This window comes from Gastrolobium bilobum, unplaced genomic scaffold (genome assembly GCF_033153095.1).
Source record: "Gastrolobium bilobum isolate Gb01-03AN ecotype WA unplaced genomic scaffold, APGP_CSIRO_Gbil_v1 utg1162, whole genome shotgun sequence".
NCBI lineage: Eukaryota > Viridiplantae > Streptophyta > Magnoliopsida > Fabales > Fabaceae > Gastrolobium > Gastrolobium bilobum.
The window spans coordinates 445961-473057 of NW_026898943.1; the positions used below are offsets into that span (position 1 = coordinate 445961).

The 27097-nt window shown below is 34.1% G+C and overlaps 5 protein-coding genes across 11 annotated transcripts; 3 read left to right on the plus strand and 2 right to left on the minus strand.

The window, feature by feature from the left end:
- The first annotated feature begins 1363 nt into the window (after positions 1 to 1363).
- On the plus strand, positions 1364 to 1849 carry LOC133285674 (uncharacterized). Its single transcript, XM_061482938.1, has one exon. It carries the CDS (start codon positions 1364 to 1366, stop codon positions 1847 to 1849), a length of 486 nt encoding a protein of 161 aa, XP_061338922.1.
- A 1713-nt stretch (positions 1850 to 3562) lies between these two features.
- Positions 3563 to 7661, plus strand: LOC133285660 (uncharacterized). Of its 3 annotated transcripts, none has more exons than XM_061482918.1 (4): positions 3563 to 4163; positions 4465 to 4652; positions 5099 to 5804; positions 7211 to 7661. In XM_061482918.1, the coding sequence occupies exons 1-3, from the start codon at positions 3581 to 3583 to the stop codon at positions 5777 to 5779; spliced, it is 1452 nt and encodes a 483-aa protein (XP_061338902.1). In that variant the 5' UTR covers positions 3563 to 3580; the 3' UTR covers positions 5780 to 5804; positions 7211 to 7661. The 3 variants fall into 3 exon arrangements, with proteins under 3 accessions (XP_061338902.1, XP_061338903.1, XP_061338901.1); XM_061482919.1 differs by lacking the exon at positions 7211 to 7661 and having other exon boundaries at positions 3563 to 3642; positions 3718 to 4163; positions 5099 to 6775; XM_061482917.1 differs by lacking the exon at positions 7211 to 7661 and having other exon boundaries at positions 5099 to 6775.
- Positions 7662 to 7996: 335 nt separating this feature from the next.
- LOC133285649 (ACT domain-containing protein ACR1-like) lies at positions 7997 to 12627 on the minus strand. The gene is made up of 8 exons (XM_061482898.1): positions 12293 to 12627; positions 11695 to 11815; positions 11490 to 11535; positions 10331 to 10445; positions 10012 to 10079; positions 9041 to 9694; positions 8859 to 8966; positions 7997 to 8740 (listed from the first exon to the last, which is right to left on the minus strand). Exons 1-8 carry the CDS (start codon positions 12321 to 12323, stop codon positions 8366 to 8368), a joined length of 1518 nt encoding a protein of 505 aa, XP_061338882.1. The 5' UTR covers positions 12324 to 12627; the 3' UTR covers positions 7997 to 8365.
- A 1456-nt stretch (positions 12628 to 14083) lies between these two features.
- LOC133285655 (protein PHLOEM PROTEIN 2-LIKE A10-like) lies at positions 14084 to 17255 on the plus strand. Of its 5 annotated transcripts, none has more exons than XM_061482908.1 (4): positions 14112 to 14218; positions 14468 to 15566; positions 16050 to 16216; positions 16989 to 17255. In XM_061482908.1, the coding sequence occupies exons 2-3, from the start codon at positions 14520 to 14522 to the stop codon at positions 16170 to 16172; spliced, it is 1170 nt and encodes a 389-aa protein (XP_061338892.1). In that variant the 5' UTR covers positions 14112 to 14218; positions 14468 to 14519; the 3' UTR covers positions 16173 to 16216; positions 16989 to 17255. The 5 variants fall into 5 exon arrangements, 3 of the variants coding, with proteins under 3 accessions (XP_061338891.1, XP_061338892.1, XP_061338893.1); XM_061482909.1 differs by lacking the exon at positions 16989 to 17255 and adding an exon at positions 16355 to 16979; XR_009748031.1 differs by having other exon boundaries at positions 14084 to 16216; positions 16989 to 17254.
- Positions 17256 to 19924: 2669 nt separating this feature from the next.
- LOC133285645 (phytosulfokines-like) lies at positions 19925 to 20292 on the minus strand. The gene is made up of 2 exons (XM_061482894.1): positions 20143 to 20292; positions 19925 to 20038 (listed from the first exon to the last, which is right to left on the minus strand). The coding sequence occupies exons 1-2, from the start codon at positions 20257 to 20259 to the stop codon at positions 19925 to 19927; spliced, it is 231 nt and encodes a 76-aa protein (XP_061338878.1). The 5' UTR covers positions 20260 to 20292.
- Positions 20293 to 27097: the final 6805 nt, after the last annotated feature.

The window sequence follows — 27097 nt, forward strand, 5'->3', positions numbered from 1 at the left end:
GTTGCTTATAAAAAGTACATTGTAACTCTTGAAAAATGGCTTGGCAGAATCAGTAATACAATAGAGAAGTATATTTAGAGAACTCCTTGTGTATTTGTGTGTGAGAAAAACACTATTAGAGGACCTGTGAAAAATATCAAATAATAGCAACTATGCTTTAGTAAAAGAGTTTTTCATTTAAATCGCATCTTCAAAATCATTTTCACACCACTGGCATAATCATTTGCGTTTGTAAGATAAAATGAGGGTGAAAATCAGTTTTGAACTTAATAAGTGTTTATGGTCGTCTAAAACCGGTTTTGACTTATAACCTGTTTGAAAAAATTAAAAACCGATTTAAAAAAAAAATTAGTTCGATTTAAAAATCAAACTATTAAAAACTGATTCGGTTTGGTTTTTAACAAAAATCGAATCAAACCGCTCCATGCACATCTTTATGAGTAATCTCCCACGAATGACTGCATTGGTTTCAACTCGCAACGCAGTCACCCATTTTTATTATTTTCTTAAAGCCTAATTATGAATATATCATTACCCTTGAATAACATGTCGCATTGAGAAATTTTGGTATGAAGGTAGTATAAAAAACTTGTATCTACTATATAAGTTAACAAAATATTAATATATCATAACTTTTTGTTAAATAAATATTATATTCAATGTAAATATATGGGGTGGGGAACCCAATCATATTTGGTTGCATGCAATAGACGTCAATTGCCACAACCACCATATCTTATAGCTAATCTTAAGATTCTAAACAATGGAGTATATTGCATTATGAAAATGACATATTTAACCATTATTTATTTTTACTTAAAATTGCATGAGTTACTACTCAAAAAATGATGTATTAATAATCACATGGCATATTGTTATTTCATATAAATAACCTTGCTATTATTATTATTATTATTTTTTTTTAAAAAAAACACATGATACATAAGTTCTAAGTTTGGAGGGAATTTTTTAATACATGGTGTAGTTAAGATGCTGATCTGTCCAACTACCTTATTTTGACCATAGGGATTGGTTTGCATATGTCACTACTTACATGATACATTCCGCCGACGGTCAAGACAAAAACCACGTCCGAATATTACCCAGCTGCCCCACCCTTAGGTCGTTGTCTTTTATTGACAATCAGTGCAACACATGCACCTTTATTTTATCGCTGTCCTCAATTTGCTCCCAACAATCTATAAATGGTTGAATACAGCACATGTAACGTGGTCTCTTGGATTTTTCTTACTTAATTGTTTTGGTCAGCTTGTTATCTGAATTTTATCATTATCAGAAAAACCAACTAAATTTGCGTGTAGTTACAGATCTAAATTTGAAGGTTCATATGGAAGCTTATTCTATGACGCCTGAGTCTTCATACTTATCCCGAAACCGGCCTGATGAAGCTAAGGGTCTGAAAAATGCTTACCCTTTTCAATCTCATAACTTGCTCCATTCCGTGCGGAAGTCACAAGCAAAACCGTGGAAGAAAGCGCCAGTAGCACCACCGCCACCAACACATGTCAAAGTATACAAGGTGGATGCTCTGAACTTCCGAGATCTTGTTCAGCAGCTTACGGGTGCACCCGAAGTCAAGCATCAGCTTCATCATCAACTTCTTCAAAGTGTGGCACCTTCTTCTACTTCCAATATTGTTGCTACGCCCCAAAACCCAATATTGTTAAGCAGAGACATTGCAGCAGCATCCTCAACAGTCTCCACTAACTGGTACCAGGGTGCGAAATCTGAAGCATTGGAGGTGAAATCTCGGGATACTACCAGTGAGGCAAAGCCACCGGGTTTACTGGAATTGAATTTATCTTCATCATCTTCTTATTATAACTAGTTTTCTTTCCCTCCAATGAGGCCAGGAACAAAGACCAGCAGCTTGGAACCGGGCCGGGTTCCCTAGGCCTTTTATAATGTTTTATCTCTTTTTTTTTTATCCAATCCGGTTCACTCACCCTGGTACGGCTCTACCATTTGGACTTGGTGTCAGCTACTTTTGTTATGTATTCTTAGGATATGATTTAAGGGTACGTTGTCTGTCATTTTAAATGACATAAGTTATGTCATTTTAGTAAAGAGATAGACATATAAAATGAAAATTATGAGAGAGAGAAATTGAGTGATTTTTTATAATTATTTTAAATAAAAAAATTTATTTTATATCTATCTCTCTCTTAAAATGACATAACTTTATGTCGTTTAAAATGACAAACACTTTTTCCATGGTTTAAATAATAAAATTAATATAAATTATTGAAGAAATATAAGTTAATATATTTAGTATATTCTTAAAATTACACATTAACAGAACTCACTTGCTATTCCACAATCACAATCTGGATCATTACATGCATGCGAACAAAAACTACAAATAAACTAAATGTTGATTCAGAAAGCTACTACTCAAAGTAAACTTTGTCCTACGATAACACGCCATTCATAGCTAGTTAAGCTCACGTAGTTCATACTTTAGTTACTCTAAACTACTTGATATTAAATACTCCATGAGAGTGCCAATCTACCAATTTTCTTTGTATCTTTGTCTTTAGAAATTGATGAGGAAAATAATACAGGAAAGGAGACGGAAATATGAAACGAGGTGACGAAACAAGCCTTATAGGTCAAGATTTATATTTATTTAAAGGAATTTTTTATATTAATAATAGGTCAAGATTAGTTTCTTTTTCTTTATTATGCTAAGATACAAATACCTAGCTAAAAAGATTCTTACATTTTCCTTGAATACGATTTTTTCTCATTCGAAAATTACTTTCCACCGTGAAAAGCAAGAGTTGGGATACTTTGTAGGAGGACGAAATACTCGTCTAGCTACACTCTTTCAAAAGGATAATAATTTGTCAACAAAGATAAACAATAATGCTCATATTCAAACTTCAAACATTGATAAATTTTACTGAATTTTTAGTGGCGTACATGAATATGTCTTATGAATTTTATATAATAGACTTTTTGTTTTATTTTTACATACTCATATACTATGCAATATGCAGGCTTTTTCACCCTTTTGCCCCTTATTAATTAATTAATAACCATTTTGCCCCTGATTCGAAACTATCTACCAATCTGCCCCTCTTTAATCGACTACCTTGCATTTTTAATCGACTAAACGGTTGTTGGGAGATTTAATCGACTAAATCTCTCTACTTAATCGATTAAAATCATACTGACTTATTTTTTTTTTTTTATAAAATACGAAGATTTAGTCGACTAAATAGGGAGATTTAGTCGACTAAATCTCCCAGCAGCCATTTTTTGTCTGTTTTGGTCATTTAGTCAATTAAAAATGCAATGTAGTCGACTAAAGAGGGGCAGATTGATAAATAATTTCGAATCAGGGGCAAAATGGTTATTAATTAATTAATAAGGGGTAAAAAGGTGAAAAAGCCCAATATGCATGCATTTATATTCAATAAAAAACAATTTGATTATTATTATTAGTATTAGTTATTATTGTTGTTTAGTGTACTTTGAAACGGCGTCGTACATAAGGTCTTATATTATCCGGTTAAGAACTTCTCTTCACTCAGGTGAGAGGTTGGAATCAACGATGTCATGGTTAGCAAGGACAATCGCAAACTCACTCAGACTCGACGACGATGAACAAGAAGAAGGAAACCCTCACAACGACAATGGCGGTGACCTGAAATCCCCTCCAAAGAAATCTGAATCAGATGCCATTCAACCCGATTCGCAATTGCAATCACAATCTGAATCATCTTCATCTCCATCTACTCCAAGTCCCACCGGACGTGGCGTCAAAGAGGATATCTCTGAGCTCACCAAATCCATTTCCCGCCAATTATGGGGAGTCGCCTCTTTCCTCGCCCCTCCCGCTGATCCTCAAACTCATATCTCCGATCCCAATCCTGTCGATGAAGACCTTATTGCTGGAATCCGAAGCGATTTCGCCGAGATTAGTGGCAGATTTAAGAGTGGGATCTCGAAGCTTTCTGGTAATAAGACAGTATCCGAAATCACGAAGATCGCATCGAGTTTCCTTCAACTTGGATCCGAAGAGGAATACGATCTCGACGGTGTGGTTGGAGTGAACGAGGAGGTAGTGGCCTTTGCGAGAGACATAGCGATGCATCCGGAGACATGGCTAGATTTTCCTCTTCCCGATTCTGATGGTATTTTGATTTTCTCAGTCTCGTTTTATTTCCTTATTATGAGAATTAATGTTTCTTTTTTATTTTTGAAATCAAAACGATCAAGAAATAAAATGCACTTGTCTTTTGTGCGTGATTATGGAATCTATGTAAGTCTATTTACTTTTTTTAATAAAATTTCGAGGTGATTTATTTCTTCCTTGTATTTGCTGCAATTTTCTGGTCCATAATAGGTCTCTTGTTTGCCTTGGCAGGCTTCATCTTTGTATTCCTTATGATTCTTGCTGATATTTCGCCATCTCTGAAATTTTTCATTCTTCAGATTTTGATTTGTCCGATCCACAACAAGAACACGCTCTAGCTGTTGAACATCTGGCTCCGAGATTAGCTTCTCTTAGAATGGAACTTTGCCCTGGATACATGAGCGATGGTTGCTTTTGGAAGATTTACTTTGTACTCCTGCACCCTAGACTCAAAAAAAGTGATGCTGATCTTTTATCAACCCCAGAAGTGAGTTAAATTTTGATTGGAATTGGTTTCTTAATTTGTTTGATGCACTTGTTTGGTTTATTTTGGAAATTTGACGGAGTAATGGGTGCTGATGCCTCATGTGTGACAAATGTTACGTTATTTACTCTGTTGTTTTAAATCAGTTTAATTTTAATCATGTGCAACTAATGATTGAAATAGAGACAATTAAGGTATTTTATTGTTCACATTCTTGGCATCTGAATCTTGTAGTTTGATATTTGGAAATTATAACAGACACCTGTGTAACTATGCTTAAATGATCAAAGCTCATTGCTAAAACCCTTGTAAGTTATATTTTATCCTTCTATATCACTACAGAAAATTCTCCAAGACATTTCAAAATAAACATTCTTATGCTTCTGTTACTTTTAGTATTATTAGATTCTGCTTGCCTGTATTACCAGCAATTCATGTTTTGTATGCAGATACTGGAAGCTAGAGCAATGTTGACTCAGACTTTAGACAAAAGAAGTAAGGAGAAGAAAGAGTCAGACTTTTCTGCAAGAAGCACTGTTTCCTCAAAAGAGGAGGAACAACATCTCTTTGTGCCAAGCAATGCTCAACTTGAATCAGCACCTCTTCAGACCTCTGCTGCTGAAGCAGCCCCATCTATGGTTGTATCTGATGTTGAGATGGAGAAACAGCACGTTCAAAGTACTTTAACTCAGATTATTGACAAGTCTGTGTTTAAAGAAACACCTATAAATGCAACTGCAGAACAATCATGGTCTGGTTCAACAAATAGATTTTTGGATGAAACATATGAGGATGATACTGATGATTGGTTGAAAGAGGATAGTTCTGAAATGGTTGGTCGCAGTGGAACTTCCCTTCATACTGGTAATGAAGAGGATGTGTCATTCAGTGATCTTGAGGAGGAGGATGGTGATGCAGATGCAAGTTATAAAAAAAATAGATCAGGTTCTGATTCTTCAACAAAAGACTCACGAGATTGGGTTCAGTTAGATAGAAGTTCACCTCACTTTGATAAGGATATAAATTCCGTTGAATGCAGACATGCTGGTTCTGAGCAGTCAAGTGCTCGTACATCTATGACCAAGGATTCCAATGATTGGCTTAACGTTGATGACAATGATGTAATATGATAATGCCACGGAAAATGTCCTAGAGGTAAGTTTTTTTTATATGACTCTTGTATTTTTGTAAATATTTGCATATAGTCCCTGTACTCGATGAATAACTTCTGAAAAATGTGTGTGTACATAAAGCCAGTTTCCGGCATTGTCCAATGTGTGGTTATTACTGCACCGTACATAAATTAAATCTTCGATTTGGTATTGAATTCCAAGTTATTTGAGATTATTAATACTTTTAATTGACTGAACTTGTTTTTAAACGATCTTAAATGTAACCTGGCATGATATTATTAGTAACAGCCATGATGAATATTTATTTAATTGATCATGAGAATAACTACGCTTTATAAAAATAGAGGGAATATAGCGATTGAAATATATAAGCAAGGGTAAAACTTTGTTTTTATAATAAGCTGGTGTTGTCAATAGTAAAATTTCTAAGCATGTGATGCATAATCTTAGGGCTATTTCGTTCGGAGATAGCTAGATGTTTCTCTTAAACACCACCTCACACTGAAGAACTTGCATCCCCATAATTACAGGTATTAACATTGCTGTTGTGCCTAAAGATCAGAACTCTGAAGTCCTAATTTCTAATGCTTAATAATATAGTTCATCATTAGTTTTAACTCGCTGCTATTTTGGCTTTGGTAGTTTGGTTTAATTGGGATTTTTGAATTTCTGAGATTAAGAAACCTACAAGTGAAGTAGAAATTAATCGGCATCATTCCTGCTCTTGTCAATGTCATACTGTCGACATCCTTCTTGGTGTTAGGTTTTTATATTTTAATTTAAAAAATACAGTTGATCTTTGAAATGTGGCATGCCGGTTGTTGTGTTACTGGAATTATCCTGCTTATCAGTTCTATTGTAGCTTTGATTTAAATTGCTGGATTGGGTATATTGACGCCATTGCATACTGCTCTTGTAATTGTCATACTCCCTACACCCTCTTGGCTTTATTTTTCTTAATCTTGATTTAAAAACTATAATTGATATATGAGAAGTGGCATGCGTGGTTGTTGATTTACTGTAATTATCCTGCTTGTCGGTTCTGTTGTAGCTTTGATTTAAATTGCTATATTGGGGTATCTTGACACCATTGCATCCTAAACGGGAGTTAGGAATTGTTTTGTACTCCGCCCATTGATGATAACTAACTTGACCTATTCCAATAGATATAGAAACAAAATTAAGATAGTAAAGATCATGGGTGAGATAAATTTTACTTGTGTTGCATCAAATTTAACTAGTTGATTTCCTTGCTATTGAATGGCCATACAAGTCAGTTGTGCAGCTTGACATTAATTGCGAGAGACTGACTCTTGTTGACGTATCAAATATGTTATCACTTATTTTGTTCTTTTTTCTCCTTTGAGCATTTCTCCTAATTTTTGTCGTCATCCTCTTTCTCTGCTACTTTGTCACACATACAATTAGAGTTGGACATTTTATTCCCGTAACACACCTGAAGAGTCAGTACGAAGAAGAATAGAAGGATCGCCAGATGGAACCATTACGTTATATCGAACTATTTAAAAAGAAGCAAGGAGCTTGTCTGTTCTTTATGTTCACGAGATGTCCAGTTTGCTCTTGTAAAAGTGAGCTTATAGCTACCATCCTAGTAAGCATAATATGTTTCAGGGGGACGTTCTTCGTATGATTGGAACGGTTGTGAAAGCCTGAAAGGAGTTCACTTCCAAGTTTGGATGGGTGGTTAATTATCCGGAACCTGTAACACTGTACACGCTGACGGGTGTCTTAACTGACGGCTTGAAAGTTTCTATTCTTTGTAATTCACTCCTTTTTCTCCAAAATCAATTTTGGGCATTACTTTATTAAAAAAATATGGGGTTACTCTTTTATTTCTTTTAAACAACTGAATGCTATTGTACCCAAAAATAAATAACTAAATGGCGGTATGCTATACTATTACTCTTGCATGTATCCGATTTTGATGAAAGATTAGACTAAAATGTTTAAAGTTTGAATCCTAGTAGTTCAAAACAAACGATCAAGCTTTGGTAGGTGGATGGTATACCCCCCAAAAGAAAAAACAAAGGAAAGAAGCGGAAGACTTGTTTTGTGATCTGCATCCTCCCTCATTGGAAGCTTTTAATGATTATTAGATTAAACCAAAATCAATGCTTGAAAATGACATAACAATATCAACCTCTACGGACAATGGATATTGTAAGATCGTTAGGTAAAGAGAGATGAACACAAACATATTAAATAGGGTTTTACAAATTTTATTAGAGTTCCACTTGTTTATTGTATGTGTGTATTTCTCTCTTTTCATGATCATGTCATGTTAAAAACTCATGTAGGAAGATCCATTCCTCAATCTCAATACACTCAAAGCCATATCCTACTAAGCTCATTGCTCATACCACTTAAAGAGTACAAATTAGCCTGTCAATCTCATTTCTCATCGTGTAATAGCCTGGGATTTTAATGATAAAATATGTACAGTGACAATCAAAATAGAAGTTAGAACAACTCTACCCCTTCTCATTTTTGTGTATACAGCAATTTAGTAGGGACATTCCTTGAAATAGAACACCATTTCCGGAGACGGGAGCTTATCAGGATCTAATTAATGGGGCCAAAATTACCGGAAAAGCGCTCTAAATGAGACCATAGCATTCTTCCAAGAGAAAATCTTGGCTTAGCCTCTACACTGCTCTTGGTTTCACGTATAACCGATGAGGGTGATGATTGAGGTACCCTATGGGGCGACTTGTGATCAGTAACGATGGATCCACCAGACTCTCGTCTCACCAACTCCGCTATATTTGGGTTCACTTCTCGACCTGAAGAATCTGTAACAAAGAACGATCCCACTGCTTTCTCCCCCTCTGTTCTAATCTCAACCCTTGATATGGATAGTCCATTTTCACGAAAGACCCGCGTCACACTCGATAGCAGCCCTACTCTATTTTCAGTGCGAATATCCACCCTTAATCCCTGCATCATTTCATATTAATTAAGAGCCACGATTAAGACGGATGAAGCATACAGGTATAGTATATAATAACGAAAAAGCAGAAGAAAAACTTAATGCAGGGTCTTATAGGGAACTTACATGCGAGACTCTGCGCTCTATAGCAGCAATTAAGCATAAGGTGAACTTTTGCCTCTCGCTTTCGCTGTCCAGAGTTGAACTACCCATGCTGTGCCTTATGAAGTACTCCTGCAAAACGTGGATTAATACCAACTGCATAAGAATAATATAGCTCCACTTGAAAATTGAAATTGTGCTAGCACCTGATCAGCCATTGGTCTCTGTGACCTGATGGCGGCGTGAAACACGACATACTGCATGTCCGTTAGCACGCACACCGTATCGAAGAGTAGCTTAGGACGGTCCCTGCTCCTCACGTTAACCTCCCAGTACCCTTTGTCTTCGCATCTACCAACAGAAACGTGGGTCCCATCACACCCCTTCTTGTGCTCCCCGCTACTATCCCCGTGACAGGCACGGCAGCTCTCGTAATCCCTGTCCGCGTACATCAGCTGGTGGAGCCGCCGTTCGGTATGGGTGCGCCCGGCGGAGAAGGTTGTCAACCTCACGCACTTCCTCTCTCCCGTCCCACCATGGGCCTCCACCACGTTCTCCAGCTTCTCCTCCAAGTGGGCCAACCTTATTGGGTCGCTGATGGGCCCAGGTTGGGATGCGTCTTCCACGTAGATAATGCAGGCCGCAATGTCATTGTGGGTCCAGGCCATTGCAGAGGTGACGTTACAGCCCAAGTCCACCAGCATTGCTGATATCTCTGATAGAAGGCCCGGTCGGTCCGTCCCAGTCATCTCCAAGGCTGTGTTCACCGTTGACACGTTTGGTTGCGGCTGTGGTCCATTGCAACTGGACATTTCTGAGTCCCTTAAAATCTCTCCTTGTCTTCTAGTGGCGCACAGAGCCTAGAACATGAATTATCTTTGTTCAATTTGTCTTTCGGATTTTATATTTTAGTTTCATATAATTAAATTATTTGTTTCTTTGAATAATTAGATAAATAAGATTACCGGGAGAGACCTGTAATAATATTTACCCATCATTTTCTTTACATTATTTTATCTTATTTTTTTTTTTTTTTTTTTGTAAATATTTTATCTCATTTTTTAAAATAATAAAATATGAAAAACATATATTTCAATACATATATATATATATTTCTTTAACAAAATAATGTGTAAGCATGACATTAGTGCAAAATGGAAGAGACAGAGAGAAAGACCTGCTGAATGTGGAGCATGAGTTTTTCGTCTGTGAGCTTCTTGCCAGCTTGATCAGTCACGTGGAACACTGCATTGTGTAAGAAATAAAGAGCGACACCACATCACATGGATCAGAAACGAACCATTACAGTTGGCAGATGATGGTGTCATAGTCATGGAGCAGTCATGGAGCTTGGTGTTTCATGACTCATGCATAGCTCATACAAGATAAATGTAAGCATTTTAATGATTATTTACTCAATTATCATTTCGAAGGATTGAGGGAAATTTTAGAAAACTGCACGAAAAAAAGGGGATTGGAGAAGGAGAAACACTGACCGTCCATAAACCATCCACCATCAGAGGAAATGTATGATTTGGAAATGATGAGGTCAAGATCTGTCAACACCTGGACCATCTCCAATAATATCCCATGCTTGTTCGCACTATCAACCTGTTTGTCAGCAACATACAATTTGTTAAGTTAGACAGGGAGGGAGCATGTGAGAAGCCCAATCCCAATACACAGACCACTAACAATGACCCATGTATTAGGAACCCAATCAATAATATGTGACTTTGATATCGTATCTTATCCCAAAATTTTAAGCTGATTCTAACTAAGAATATTCCTAATCCATCAGGACTTAATTATTTATCACTCATATTTGAATTTCAAGAAGAATTTATTAAATTTAATGTTGAATTGTTAAAAGAAAATGAAGTCAGAAGTTTTTTTAATTCTCACGCTCCTGCATTTAGTTGTTGTTTTAGACCTCTTAAGCCAAAAGCCTAAACCATTATATTATTTTTGGTTGCTAGCAACAATAACTGTTTCTGCCTGTTTGCTTGTCTCTGATTTCTAAATCAGAGACTCTTTTTATTTTATTTTATTTTAATCTTTAGGTACATGAAACCAGTGACTCTTTTTACAACTGCTTTACGTCATTTTCATAGAATACGAGCCAAATTTGGTTTTTCTTTTGTAGTTCAGCTGAGATTTTTTTCTTCCCCTCACAAGATGACAATAAAACAGAAATAGGGAATAAATTAAGTTATTCGGCAATCAGGTACAGAACTAGGTAGACTTCTTCCACCCTTTACCATTGATATCCTAACTTTTAATGGTTAAAAAAGCAAGCACAATAATTGTATTGGTTCCAACTGTTAGGCTGACAATTGTATTGGAAATCTCTACAATGAATATTTTTCTAATTGATGTGTATCATATGTTCAATTCCTATATATGCTCCTACTATATATATATATATATATATATATATATACACTCAATGATTTATCGATCTCACCAAGTACTACCAGTACTAAGGGTGGTTTAAAATGTGTAGGTGATGATTCAAAGCATTAAACAACTAATGGTGGACGCTCCGAACAATCAAGCATAGTTAACTAGCAAAGACTAATGAATAAGGTCCAACTCGTACGATGGATTAATGATTTAACATATGCATCTCGAATGTGGAGAATTGTATCTGACCTTCACTACAGTGCAGTCTCGGCAAGAATCATTGTCTATACAGACCCTGCCACAAGAGAGTTAAATACGTTTAATTCATTAAGCAATCTATATCATGAAGCAGCTTAGCCAAAAAAAATCAATGATTTGTAATTAATAAAGAACAAGAAGAAGAATACAGCATGAAAGTATTGACACTACCAAGAAGAGAAAGATGGTGCAGTACCTGGGAGGATGTATTCTTTCGATTAGCGATTCAATCTCCCTATCGATGTGGGCCTGGTAAAATATTTCCATTGTTTTCTTATGAACAAATCGAGTTTGTTGTGTGTTGGATAATAACCCAGCTGGAAGCAGCGCTGCAATCTATCAATTTAAAAGCGTTTTCAAAACCCATGATCAAAGAAAACACGTGTGTACAAAAACAGAATATGGTAAGGAAACGTGGCGATAAGAACGCCGTTTATCTTGTTTTCTAAGCGATGACACAGAAAACCGTATCGTTGGTAATCATTTAGATCTTGGAACTTTGTCGTGTCATACTTATCGTATAACCAATTGTTTGTGAAAAAAAGACTGGGAAGTTGTAAGGAAAAGACAGGGTTCTCCGTTCATTAAAGCACGGAAGTTTCCAAGAATTCATAAAATACTTGTTTATAAAAATGAAAAACAATTATCTGGGGCAGAAAATCAACGTAATTTGCTCCTGAGGCTGAGAAGCGAGAACAAAGAAATTACGTTCCGTTATGGAGGAAAAGAAAGGGAAATTTGAATATCGCACGGTCAATTCTCGAAAAAGATCACAGGATAAGGCGGTTGGTTACCTTTAGGGTTAACAGTAGATGTGAAGTTCATGGGGGGTGATAGAGAAGAGAAGGACACAAAGAAGGGGCCAAATCTTGATTAATTTCTATATTTGGCAGCGTGATCCTTGTCCCGCGCGTACAGAACAAAATACCTGCCAATATTGGAAACCCGAAATGTAACTCTCAATTCTCATACTTTTGGTATTTGTAATGTATTATTGTAGTTCTTGGGAGCTGGTGTTGTTCGAGGTCGTGGCTTTTGGGGATACGGTTATAAGAGAGTTGTTCTGGCTTTGGAATTGAGAATTGAGAGTGTGTGCAAAGTTCGAGAGAGTAAAATAGAAACGGGGAGAACGTGAAGTCACTCACGGGGGTTAAATCTAGTAACACACAGGCAGGTAGGCTGAGAGCTTTCCCTTGTGCCACGTGCCTCTTGTTTTCTAGGTGGCAGTCCTGCTAATCTGGGTGACCTGATTGAACGTGCAGTCAAATACTCAAATTGCGAGGGCCACGTGTTTGTGTAAATATGCGGTTGCGAATCCATTTCTGGAATCGCGTTAGGCCTTGTATATGTAGCTTGTAGTTTCTTTTCACACTGAAGTTTAGGAGATATGAATATAGAACCACTTATATCACGTTTGCTTTTTATTACTCTTAAGATTTGGGCAAAAAACCAATAACTGAACTTTTGTTTTGATCGTAGTGTTAGCACTTGTTTGAGTGACAAAATAGGATAAGAGCATTAGATGAGAGTATAAAATGATGAGGGTTCGGTAAGTTTATACCTTATTCCGTACTTTTTTTTTTTTTCTTTGGTGGAAACCTTATATTCCGTATTTGTTATGCATTAAACAAGCATTTTGATATGATTATTAGTCTATATTGCATTTGAAATTGATTAGATAGTATTGAGATATATATAAATGGATAAAAAAATTCCTTAAAACATAATTTCATATAATTTTTTAAAAATTATTTTATAGATTAATTCTGTTTTAAATTTTTAAAAGAAATTCTAAAATTCATAATTTCAAATAAAATAGATTAAAATATAGAAAATCATTTACAAAATTATTTTCTCTATTTCAGGAGCTCGAACTCGAGATTTTTGATTAAGAGCCTGTTGGGCATATTTATTTTTTAAGTTAAAAATTATTTCTAAGTTGAAATTAAAAAAGCATAAAAAATAAGGAGTTGTTTGGTTATTATATAAAGCTGCTTTGAGGGTTTTGAAGGAACAAATATAAATGATTTTTTATGAGAATATATTATTATGGTAAAAAGCAAAATTGGTAAATACAAATATGAAATAAGAGTCAAACTGAAAAATAAATATGAGAAATCTAATAAATAAGTGTATATATATTAAAAAAACTCCTCTTTAAATTTTTTTTCTTTTGCTTTTTTTATTCATTATAAAAAAAGCTTTTTATAATAAAAGTATTATAAAAATATATTTAGTTAAATTTATAATTATAAAATGAAAAAAAGAGCTAAAATTAAGACTTTCCAAATAAACTCTTATAATGAAAGTAAAGAAACTTTTATTATATACTAAGGGAAACAAACTCCTTAATCATTCAAACCCAAAAATTGTTGATGATATGAATAATAGTTTATTCTATACTATCTTTAAAGGACAAATGAAACATGATATTAGTCATTTCTTTTCCTATGGACTGTTTACCAATCCAGCCAGCCCAAACAGGAGTTTCCCATGCGCGCTTTTACCACAAACGAATAACTGTCCATAAAGACCAAGCCCATAATCGATTATATCCTCAAAAATTAAATACGGACAAGAATTATTTTAGTGGCAGTTATGAATCGAATTTGGCGTAAGGACTGAATTGAAGACGATTGTTGGGGCTATTGCTTCCACCAAAAAGGAAACCCCAATTGCAAACTTTCTTGTGAGTTTTTAAGCTCATAACATTCTCCCAGGTCTGTCTCTCTTATCTACGTCTATTCAAAAAAATTTATGTTCCTGATGTGTTTCAATCCCATTCAGTTTGATATCACCGAATTTAGTTGGGGTTAGGAAAAACTGGGATTAGATTTAGGATTATAATAAATTGGCCAGTTGTTAATGGAACTGCAATTGGTTGAAAAGGGTTTTGATTATGCGTGTAAAAGGAAGAAATGGATCCTGATTTTGTGTGCGGTTGGGTTGGGTGGGTACGGTGCTTACAGGGTTTATCATGCGCCTTCCATAACTCGTAAGAGAAAAAAAATTTCTAAGGTGATGGGTGCATTGGTTTCCGTAGCAGAAGCCATATCCGAATCTGCAGAGACAATTGGTGTGGTCTCCGGAGACATGAAGGATTTTTTGCAGTCTGATTCGGATGAAGTGCCCAATAGCTTGAAGCAAATTTCCAAAATTGCTCGCTCTGAACACTTTTCAGATTCTTTTGTCAGCGTAACCCGTGCTCTGACTGTGGGGGTCTTGCGTGGTTATCAATCTATGAACCGGACCGATGCTGATCAAACCAGTACCGGTTCAAGTTCAACCGTCGTGGACCGGCTGCTGGACAAACTTCTAACACCAGCTGGGTCAGGCTTTGCTTCTGTAGTTCTCGGAAGCTTTGCTAGGAACCTGGTTCTTGCCTACTATTCAGATCCTAATGCCCATGCCCATGCCCATGCCCACTTTGGTGGAGAATCGAATTCAAGTAATGCAACTAGTGGTGTTACACATGTTGGCTCCAAGTCTGGTCCTGTTCCAACATGGGTTGATGTAGTTTGTGGTGAAAGGTGCGGGGAACTAATTGGGAATTGTGTCCAATTGTTTGTGAGCACTGCTGTTGCTGTTTATCTTGACAAGACCATGGGTATCAACCCCTATGATGATTTCTTTGCTGGCTTAACTAACCCAAAGTATGAGACTAGAATGAGAGACATACTTTTATCTCTTTGTAATGGTTCCATAGAGACTCTCGTCAAAACATCTCACCAAGTGTTAACGAGTTCAAATCCCAATGTTAATTCAAGTTCACCTTCTTATTTGGCTATTGGAGAAACTCCAAGTCCAGCCAGAAATGAGGACTTGGGTGTAGAAACATCATCAATTGAATCAAAAGCAGGAGATGTTTGCGATGAAGAAAATGAGAGTGGCTGGGTCAGCAAGGTTTCTTCCACATTGGCTGTTCCCAGTAATAGGAGGCTTGTTCTTGATGTGACCGGGAGGGTGACATTTGAGACAGTTAGATCGTTCATGGAGTTTCTTTTACAGACATTTTGTGCTTCTGTAAAAAGATGTGCTCATATTGTTCACGATGCACTGGTTGAGATTGTGAGATATGCTGCAGCTAAATCCTCTGTTATTGTGACGATATGTCTGTCGTTGTGCCTGCACATAATGGGTGGCGCTTGGGCTTTGGTGCCTGCTTAAGTAGTTGTCACTAGTTTCGTTCACCAAATACATGTGATTCATCATTTTGAACTAGAAAATTTTTCTAATGCTGCTGCTTCTTTGGCTATGCAGCTACATCATAATATCTTCATATCATACATGGATAAATTTTATTAATGATTTTGAAAAACATCATGAAGGGCCGGCTTGGCTCAGCGGTAAGCTTGCTTGCCGTGGTGTGTCAGGTCGCGGGTTCGAATCAGCCTCTCTGCAAAAAGCAGGGGAAAGACTGCCTAGAGTATTCCCTTCCCCAGACACTCACGAAGTGGGTATTTGAACTGGGTCGGCCCTTTATTTTGAAAAACATTATTGTATTAATTATTAAAGAATGTACAGTGACCATAGACGTGATCCTTCCTGCAGTTATGTCTTCTCTTACATTGTAGCCCTCATAATCATGGGACAGCCACATTCCAGAACTCCCTCGCAGAAAACCTGGCATTCATCATCCAGCAGTCTTGTACTCTTGTTTGTTTAGGGGCGTAATCATTAATGATTAGACACATTCTCGAATTGGAATCTTCTTTTAGGTACACCTTTCTGTAATCTGGATATGTTGTTGATTTGATCTTTTCCATTGATCAGGTGCACATGTACAGATCGTCATTGGATTTCTCTTTTTTTCTTTTTCTTTTTCTTTTTTCTTTGCTCTGGTAACAACAACTCAGTTTTATGATAAAACTGGATGAGAGGTGGACTGCTGACTGAGATTTCCTTATGCCTTGCTAACTTTGGGTGGCCACAATCCCCCTTGTGTATAGTGATTTTAAACTGTTGTAGGAGGGCAACGTTTCACTATATGGTAATTATTATTACACTTCTTAACCTGTGTGTAAATTTTGGCATTGTACCAACTGGCTGAACCTCACCTATATTGTAGTTGTGCATAATGTGTAAATCTGTACACGTCCTTAGTTTCCTATTACTCTTTCTTCATCAATAGAGGTGGAATGTTTGATATCTGACTGGCAATGACAGAGGCTCAGAGCGAATTGCACTTATTAACATGTTTGATATATAGTTTGCTAGCTTCATTTTAGTATAAGTTTAAATCAGCTAAGACTAAGACTACACTTATCTTGGCAAGTCATGGAACATTGTCATTAGCTAGTAATGAGGTGGTAGTTTGTTATTTGATTAGTTAGGTAATTGTTAGTTATCATCTAGGTAGTTGTTTCATTGTATAAATAGGACTCAGAGTTCCAAAGTAACTCATTAGTGAATTATATGAATTGGATGAACTTGGTTCATTTGGAAATTTTCTCTCGAAGGATCTTTCATTGATCCTCCCCATGACTGCAGGCCTTTTATTCTAGTTTGAAAACTATATGATATGGATGTTGAGGCTTTGAGGCGTAGAGAGACTATGTTGGCTGTATGGAAGAAGCATCAAGAAGACAAGAAGTGAGGCAAAAAATGGCTGAAGACAAGAATGAGGGTAGAAACCCCACCTCCAAAAGGGTTACCAACTAAATGAACCTTACCTATACTGTAGTTGTGTTTGAAGTGCAATGCAAATAATTAATTGTAAATTTTGGAACAAATCTCTAGTTAACTATAATAATAAAATAATAAGATTGATTGCTTATTAACGAATGAGTTATACAGTGAATTTGTACATATCAAGCTTGATAGGCTTGCAACTCAGATGATAAGTACAGAAGTTGAGCGAGAATCGTGCTCCTTTGTAGTTGCCTCCACGTAAAGCTTCTTTTTCCAATACTCATGAAGTGGATGGGCTAAGTATTGCCTTGCCAGAGACATCACCAATCCTTAATTACGGACACACAATCATTCAAACGTACACAAAATCTTCCAATATAACGAGATCAAGCACTTCACAGAATTGAAAATCTTCGACCAGATTCGAGGTGTCACAATGCAGGGGCAAAGGGAAAACAGAGAAAGTTAAGAGAAAGATATGCCAGAAACAGCAGATAATACACGTCGACACAAACCCAGACGCAAGTTGTAATTTTCAAGTTTCGATAATTTATGGTTTTTGACAAATGGCTTCGACCTGCGTCCCTCTTCATATTGGCTTTAGGCTTTTGGCTTTTTCAAATCGCTAGATATGCTTCATTCACGAACAAATTTTGCTTTTTTTGGTGCTACAAATTCATTTATTTGATCCAAGACAATTATTTAACAAACTAACCATATAACTTATTTTGTGTACAACTTGTTAGAACTAGTTGCACTATATTGTAGTTATAATATTTCATATTTAACACAATTTTATATTAATTTAGATTACCACACTTGACTTTCATTTTTATCAAACTTATATTAGGACGACATTGCGGGTGAAATCAGACTCAAATCCTTACATGCAAGCGCAAATATTGGTTTGGCAATAATGCGTGATGAACAATTGTCTCTCATCACTATATATCTGTCCATCAGAAGGGTGAAACTCAGATCTTCCATTATGATAACATACGGATCTACTCATCTGGTAAACAAACTGATCTTGGACCAAATGAAGAATTGGAAAGTTCACCCGTGAGCACTAATAATGCATAAAAAACAGCTCCTACTTTTAATTGTTTTATATTAAAATCAATCAAAAAAAATACTAGAGAAAGTAATATAAAATATATGAAATAAAATATTCCGCCAGAATGATTTCCCCGTAGAAATTAAAGTGAATATATCTCTTTCTTACATTTGTACAAAGAGAAATCCTATTAATACGTTCTTTGACATGATCTTTTTAACACTTTTTTTTTTGTTATTGAATGAACTTCTATGTGGATCCCAATAATAATGAAAAGTAGCCAAATTATTTAATGGGATTCACTTGAAATTTCATCAATAATAATAAAAAAATTAAAAAACACCTTACTAATATTCTCCTTGTATAAAAATACCAATAAGAAAAAAAAAATCATTAAATTGCTTATTATGATACGAGAGAATTTGAATCCAATCAAATATAATTAAATTTTTCTTCATAATATGTAACCATTATGTTGTGATGAAAATTGGTTTTTAAAAAATTATAAGGGACGCCCTACTTTGTTGTTGGTCGGACTCAGGGATTCGCCTAGATTTTTTTAGGCTGCTGAAAAAGACAACAGCAGCAGGATAGTTATTGAGGAATTACGGTATATGAATGCTTGCAACAACATCGAGAGGCAAGTGCTTTACATAGCCGCTTATTTCTTTGAGGCCTCTCTATATTTGCAAGTCAAAATAGGAAGTTTTAAATAACATCTGAAGTTATAACTTGAAGCTCAACTGTCAACCAATTCGATCAGTCTTCCCAACTGAAGAAGCAACACGAGTTGTTGATTACATTGAATACAGGAAGCAGATGAGAGTAATAGCTTGCATTAAATCCAAAGTTATGGTTACCTCTACCTCTACAAGTCAATACTCACGTACTTTTTTCTGTGACTTACTTCGTTCGTCCAAATTAAATTGAGAAAAAAGAGGATTATCTTAAGTCTAATACTTATGGGACTCAATGAATCCGCAGTAATTTCTGTTTAATGTTGTCTACTCTTCTGTTTCGTTTTTTTTCAAAAGAGATACAAGAATTTTATTTATACAAAAACCGCTTTAAGCAATGTGATCATAGTGAGTATATTTATTTCCCTTTCTACCCTGTTAAAATTTGGCTTTAATAGCTGTTCTGTTGTCGTTTAGGTCAGAAAATTTGCTGCAACATTTATTTTTAGCAGGATATAGTTCTGTATAGGAATTTTTTTATTCCAGGATATAGATCCATATCCTAGTGTTATTAGGTTTGCTGGCACTTTTCCCATATGCAACGACAGCAGCAACGAGTAACCCTTAAAATTTATGATTTTTTATATAAAAAATATTTTTACAATTTCACATAATAAAATTATATAAAAAGAGAATCAATTAAATCCATTTCCCCTTTGCTCTCGTTGGCTGAGTTGCTGTGCAATTTTAAATATAATAATACCCCTTTTGTTGCTAGACATAGATCATATTGTTCATGGATGTCCAATTATCCAAATAAAAAGAAGAGAAGACTGATTCTATACTGAGGATAATTGATCTTCATCTTATACACTAAAGCAGACAAATATTTCCATGACAGTTTTGATTCCATAGCATATTAGTACTATTATTATATATTGGCAAAAAGAAAGGAAAGAGTCTCCGAGGGCACGGCCAAATAAACCAGTCACCAGCACCTAATCTACAATAACAAACAACATATCAAAACAAGGACTTGGGGAGCGAAGATTCTTTCACTTTCAAGGATTATGCTTCTGCGTGTAAATATAGTCTATATGAGCGACAAGTGTCCTCCTCATTAAGCATTCCTCCTCTCTAATGCCTTCACAACTCTCGTCAACTGCCTCAACTTCCTAGACACATGAAATATATATACATGGATCAGACATTTATTAAGCATCAATATGAGAAAAACTAACGTAAAAGCTAACACTAACAGCGGTAACACACAACCAACCTGATGGTGCGTTACTGCAGAAGATTCCTTGTGAAAAACTGGTTCAGGGCGTGCAGAGTGGGTAACCATGTAGCAGAGGAACAGAACCGTGAAGAACAGAGCTGTGATCTTACTCATATTTGCTTTAAGTTAGAGAAGGCAGAAAAGTTAAATGAGAGGGAAAGAGAGAGAAAGAGTTTGAGCGTGTTGAATCGGAGTAGGGATAGATGCTAGGAATTTATAGAGATAAGGAGGCAAATGGAAGTGTGAACCTTGGAAGGTGAAAAGAGGCTTTATTTATTGCAGCCGATAATCAAAATGGAAGACCAAAAAGACATGAAGAGATGAAGAGAGCGGTTAAATTAATGAATCCAAAAAAGTTTTCTCCTTTTTTTAAATAAATGGTCATTTGAATAGTGGGAAAATTTTGAGCACAACCAAAAGGCAGCCACAAGAAATAAACCGAAAAACAAATCAAAAGGGAATTGAATTCTCTTGTGTTAAAATTTTAGATGACTTGATCATGTGAAATTTTTGTATCTATCTTTCTTTTTATTAATGATAATTAGATTCTACTTATTTAATGTATACGGAAGAAAAAAAATAAATACAAAAATTTCACTTAACTGGTCATTGTAAAATTTTAACGGAACCACTCCTGTTAATAATAGCTGGTCATGAAAAGAAAGAAAGTGTTCGAATATCGAAATTCCCCCGTTAATAATAGCTGGAAATTTTGTTATTTACAAAATGACTTGCCTGTCTCAGTTTTTAGATATCGAAAAAGAAACAGATAAAGTGTCTGTTTTGGAGACGTGTAGTAAGGAATAAGGCAACAATATGCCATGTTTAGCATTGGGAAAATGGCAAAGTGACTTGCTCTATTTGATCTCACATGCATGTTCTTGTGGACTGGGCACTCTGCCTGATGAACTGTTACTTGAACTTACGATAATACAACTCTAGTTTCAATTGCCTGCTTTAAACTATTGAACCATCACACTGAGAAAACGAGCTCCCAATTATAACGTTATCGACCTTATTCTTTTTCAACATTAGGATGTAAAGATGATGTCAAATAATAATTGTTTACCTCCATTTGGCAATGGGAGCTCCTAATTTTTTTTAATATATATATATATATATAAGAAAATGTTATATTTATAAATTTTTTATTTACAAATTCTTACAAGTTACAATATATCTGACCGGTAATACACTCTTGAATAGAGTATTATCAATTAGACATAGTGTAGTTTATAAGTTTATAAAAAAAAATGTTTGTCAATATAACTCTACTTTTATATATATATATATATATATATATATATATATATATATGCATTGCTTTCTCAATTTCGATGAGTGTACGGTGAAAGTCAATTTTTTTCCAAAAATGTTTTTTTTCAAGGATCGAACTTAATCTTAGGGTTATTCAGATAAATAACCACTTTTAACCACTGCGATACCATTAAGTAGTGGAAAGAACTTTTATATTTACTATGTATAGATAGATAAATAGTTAAATACCATGAATTCATGTATGAATGATTGCTAGTGGATCCCAAATCTAGGACTTTTCAAAGCATTAGTAATTGCAGCATTCACGCCCAAACTAACGTCAAGTATACCGCCTAAAGTTTTCATTTCAGTTGTTTATAAGAGTACGGAATGCGTATACATTTTAGAATGCCCCTGAAAGCTTAAGCCGTTCTTTCCACTTGTATTGGTACTATATTCTCCGTGCTCAGAGATTTTTTTTATTTGGGCTCCTAAGATGTTTGGCTTTTTTAAAGATTTTTTTTTTTTTTTTGGAAACAGCTTTTTAAAGATGTTATTTCTACATTTTTGGGTGTGGAATTTTGATATCGATTTAATTTTTTTTTTTGAAATATTTCAATCGGTTCATCACTTTGTGACTAGTCTGATTCGAAGTGGATATCAGAAATAAAACTTTAAACCCATGCCAAAAATAATATTAAAAAGAATTGAATACATCTCTCATTTTCATCTGTTCAGTTGCGTTACACTAACTAAATTATCATATTTGATATATCGATATAACCTTGATCAGAAGATATTTTCAATTTATACAAATAGTTGCCTATAAACTCAGTTTGTCAACTTTGTCATTACACATTTCTTGATGACATAACGCGTAAACAGTATACTCATATTAGTTTCAAAGTAACAGCTACTCGATCGGTGGAATTTTATTTTATTTTTTAATACAATGATGACACTGAAGTTTAAACATATAATCTCATGTAAATTACTTAAATTTCTTACCATCAGGGACAGACCTACATGGGATTAGGGTGGATCTCCGCCTCTCTCTAAAATATAAAAATATGTTCTATTATATAATATGCAATATGGTTTAAAAAAACAAAATTTTGAAAGTGATCTTAAAAAGTAAAAGTCAAACGATGCTATTCTTAAGAAAAATATTCTATCTATTTATTGCACCCAATTAGAGATAACTATTATTTACCAGATTCAACCTGCCAGCATATATGACATGTTTTGTTCTTGGTCTGCTACTAGGGGTGTGCAAAATAACTAAAAAACTGAACCGAACCGCCCCTTAAAATAATCAGTTTTTAAAAACCAGTTCATGAACCGAACCGGTTTTTAAAGAACCAGTTCATGAACCGAACCAGTTTAAGAACCGAACCGATTTTAGAACCAAACCATTTTGATCCGAAGCGAACCGTTTTCAAACCGAACCAAATTGATTTTTATAACTATATTTTTTAATTTTTAATTTTTTTCTTTTCAAAAGAGGATCGACCCGAACCGGTTCCGAACCGAACCATTTAAACCAATTCGGTTCGGTTTTTCAAAAAAACCGGTTCGGTTCGACCCATGCACATCCCTATCTGCTACCCTCTCCAATCAACATGGAAAACTGGCTTTTTCATTATATACAAAGAAGAGTTCAATTAGTAATGCATATTCACTCTACTTATCAAATTTGTCTAGAATTTGATTTGATTTTGATTGATTATCTAATTTTCTTTTTATAATCATTAAAAATTTATACAGATTGTCGTATCAGAACTCAGGAGAAGAGCATTTAAGTTTTGACTTTGTTGACAAAGGAAAAAGGTCAATAATAGTTATCAATTATTAGTTGAGATCAAATGCTAAAAATAAATAACACATTAATTAATTTACTGTGTATTCTACTAAATAACATCTAAGTGAGAAAATAAGATTATAAAGAAATCAAAGAAAATGCAATTATAACAGCAAAAGGCATGAAGGTAAACAATAAAAATTTGATCTTACAAACAAAATATAAGGTCTTAAGACTATTTTCTCATTGAAATAGAGGGTGCATTGGATCACTATCACCTGAAGCAACAAATTGACATTCCAACCAAAAAAGTGACAAAAAATTATGTAATTTTATTAGGTTCTTTTTAACATGTATTTTTGTATTCTTAGCATGATCATTCAATCAAAAACTAGCATTATTTTTTTATAATAATAATATAAATTTTCGCCTCCATCGTATAATTTTCTGGATCCCCACTTATTAGCAGTGCACCAATCCTAATAGCTTCGATCGATGGACTTTCAAATACATATAATAGAAGCATTTATTAATAGGTGACAGATCATTTTTTTTCTTCTTTTTCTGACCTTTTCTTTGGATCAAGATGTAGTATTATTTCTGGATGACCATACTACTTTCCACAGATAACCGGTGAGCAGATTGCTTAGTTCTCCCCGGCTCTTGATACACATGACCTGACGTCCTATGATGAGTTGTGACCCATATATATATATGCACCTACCATGGCTCTGATTTCTAAATTGCTAACTCATTCAAGATAGAAGTATATATGCATGAGTACTTGTGACAAATTTTACAGCAGTAATGCTGGAAGTGGAATATGATCCCTATTGGCTTCAAAAAGACATACACAAGCGATCACCAAAGGACAATGTACATCTATACATATGTCATAAGTGCTGTCTCTACGTATTCACTCAAGGTGAACTTTTGCCTTTTTTTTTATTTATATATTTCTAAACAAAGTATCTTGGTTGTAAATGAAGGATATTTCTTAGCAAATAGAAGTTAACTTTCTCTCCAACACACAATGCACCTCATTTTTTTTTTCATTTTTTCTTTTCTCCCCCACTTTTGTGCGTGTGTAGGAGATAAATTTTTTCCTACTTGAAGATATATATAAGAGAGGGATATTTTGACTCTAGAATAAGATTTACAAGTCTTATTCTTCATCTTAACAGTTGATTTCAGCTCATTTAATAGTTATAGTTTAGAAAGTCATACTAATTAATTAATTAATAATTTCTTTACAAGTCTTATTCTTTATCTTAACCGTTGATTTTCGTCCATCAACAGCTGAGATGGAGAGTAAGACTTCTAAGTCTTACTATAGAGTCAAAAAAACCCTCATTATATATATATATATATATATGTATATATATATATATGTATGCATGCATTATTAATTTACATTGATACAAAAACTAGATGCATTACATGATTTACATCTAATTTTAGTCATTAATTTAATTGTATTTAAGAACTCACTTAACTTACAAATTAGAATCATTAAATATAAGTGAGATCTACGATCAACATTAAAAGTGTAATCTATATTGATTTAAGATGATGTGTCCCATATATTTATATTTATGTGCCCATGTGTGTGTGCACATCTATATATATTTATGGACAATGTACTTCTCCTGTTATAGGAAAATAGGAGAACTTCATGAAGACACATGATCATGGTGGAGCCCATTTTTTTTTTTTTTTTTAAAAAGTCAAGCTCAAAATTCAAAGTGGTAGTAGAAAACACTTCTCTAACAACAACAGAAGTGTTTTTCCATATATTTATATATGGTATAGTCAAATTTCATTCTTCTTATTCTCTTTCTCAACAAGCATAACCCTTGATTGGTTAAAATTACAATATAAGCATCCACAGGTTCACGTTCATAAACAAATTAATCAAACCAAAAAAAATTCGTTCAAATGGTACATATTTGATTTTTCTTAAGTAAGATTTTGAGTTTAAATTCTTGTAAATATAAAAAAAATTCTTTAGGAGAATTAATCCCACTATAATATAGATATTTTTGAATCGTACAAAATTATCTCTCATAAAAAAATATGTGTGATTTATAAAAATAAATAAATTAATCACACCCAAAATTATCACGGGTATCATTAGTAACATAACTACAAAAGCTAACGCGTGAGGGAGGTATATCAAATAACACATTAACTACCTCCTTAGCTCAGCTCTTGTGTCAACGAGAGTTTTTTTTTTTTTTTTTTGATAACAGTCAACGAGAGTTTTTAACGTGTATGAATTAGAAAATTATGTGAGCGAATACTTTATCTGAACAAAAAGATAAAGATAAAGATAAAAGGAACCGGAGTAGTATACTCCAACACGTTAAGGATCTAGAATCCACATACAGTCAGCGTATGCCCTTTTATCTAATGCCAAATGTACAGCTTTCGGCAGAGATTAATTAAAGCTGCAATCTAGAAATCAAACTCCGACAGAGAGTCAAATATTAGAACTACTTTGGCGCAAGATTTGTTTATAAAGATAGGTGGGCTATAACATGCATTTGAAGATCGTAATCTTTCCGTATTATTTTTGGGACAATTGGAATATCTTTAAAAAAAAAAAAAATCGTAATCTTTGTTATTTTGGGTGTACCTGGAACAAAAGTCTCGGTTGTTTTCTGGATTGTTTTTCGATGATAATGGATTGTAAAAAAAATTTGGCTGAATATTAATTGTAAGGTTAATTTAATAAAATCACCTCACTTTTTTCTGTAATATTTGACAATCAACCAAACATAGAATCAATAAATATTGAGCCTATATGACAATATTTTAATTGACCAAACAATTTTTTGTAATATTCTTGAAAAATTAACTTTCTTACTATATCTCTGAGAATCATGCATAAAGAGATTTATCCTTTACCAAACGCCCTTTCATGTGATTATAAACAACTTTTAGAAAATAAATATGTTTGATTAACACAACTTATTATAAGCCCGTTTGGATGAGTTTTTTTTAGCCAAAACCTGTTTTTTTTTTTTTGCAGAAAAAAAAACATTTTTACTACAAAATCTGTTTGGATGTCTGCTTTAAAAATAAAGCAGAAGTCATAAAAAAGTTAAAATTTTTTTTTTTTTTTAAGCTAAATATTTAAGCTTCTAAAAAAACAGAAAATCAAAAATCAAATAATTTTTCAAAAATATAAATAGTTTTAACTTTTAGAAAAAGCACTTGTAAAACAAGCAAGACATAAATAATCCTTTTTTTACAAACTCATCCAAACGAGTACATTGTGTATTTTTAATAAATAGTGATTTTAAAAAATAGTGTGTTTTTAATATTAATAACACATTCTACTATATGTTTATATTTTTGGAGTTACCCAACCCTAATTACCTCTTTGAGGCGAGTTGGCTCCCTCCGGTACTATATGTTTATATTTAATAAACAATGTATAAGGAATTACAATGTATAAGGAAAAGAATTATTTTTTAAAAATTTCTCTTAATTTATATTCTCGAACAATCGATTTATTTAAAAAAAAAAAACAAAAACAAATTAGTTTTATCAAATGTTATTTCTAATCATTTATATTCTCTGTATTAAAAGTAAATGAAACAAATAATCATGCACATCCTTTCTTCCTTTCTCCTTTATTTTTTTTAGAGAGAGATTTTTCATATCTATTCACACAAGCTCGTGACAAATCTCATCCAAAATAATTCCATTATACTGATCACATGTTTAACTAAAATTAAAAAATAAATTTGATAGATATAGCCTTCAATAAAATCATAAAATAAAGGGAAAGGAATTTTAATGTCTGTGGTTATGTAGCTTATTCTTGGGCGTGACAGGGAGCAAATTTTCATTAATTAACTTTGTTTCGTAACGTTGACCAAACAA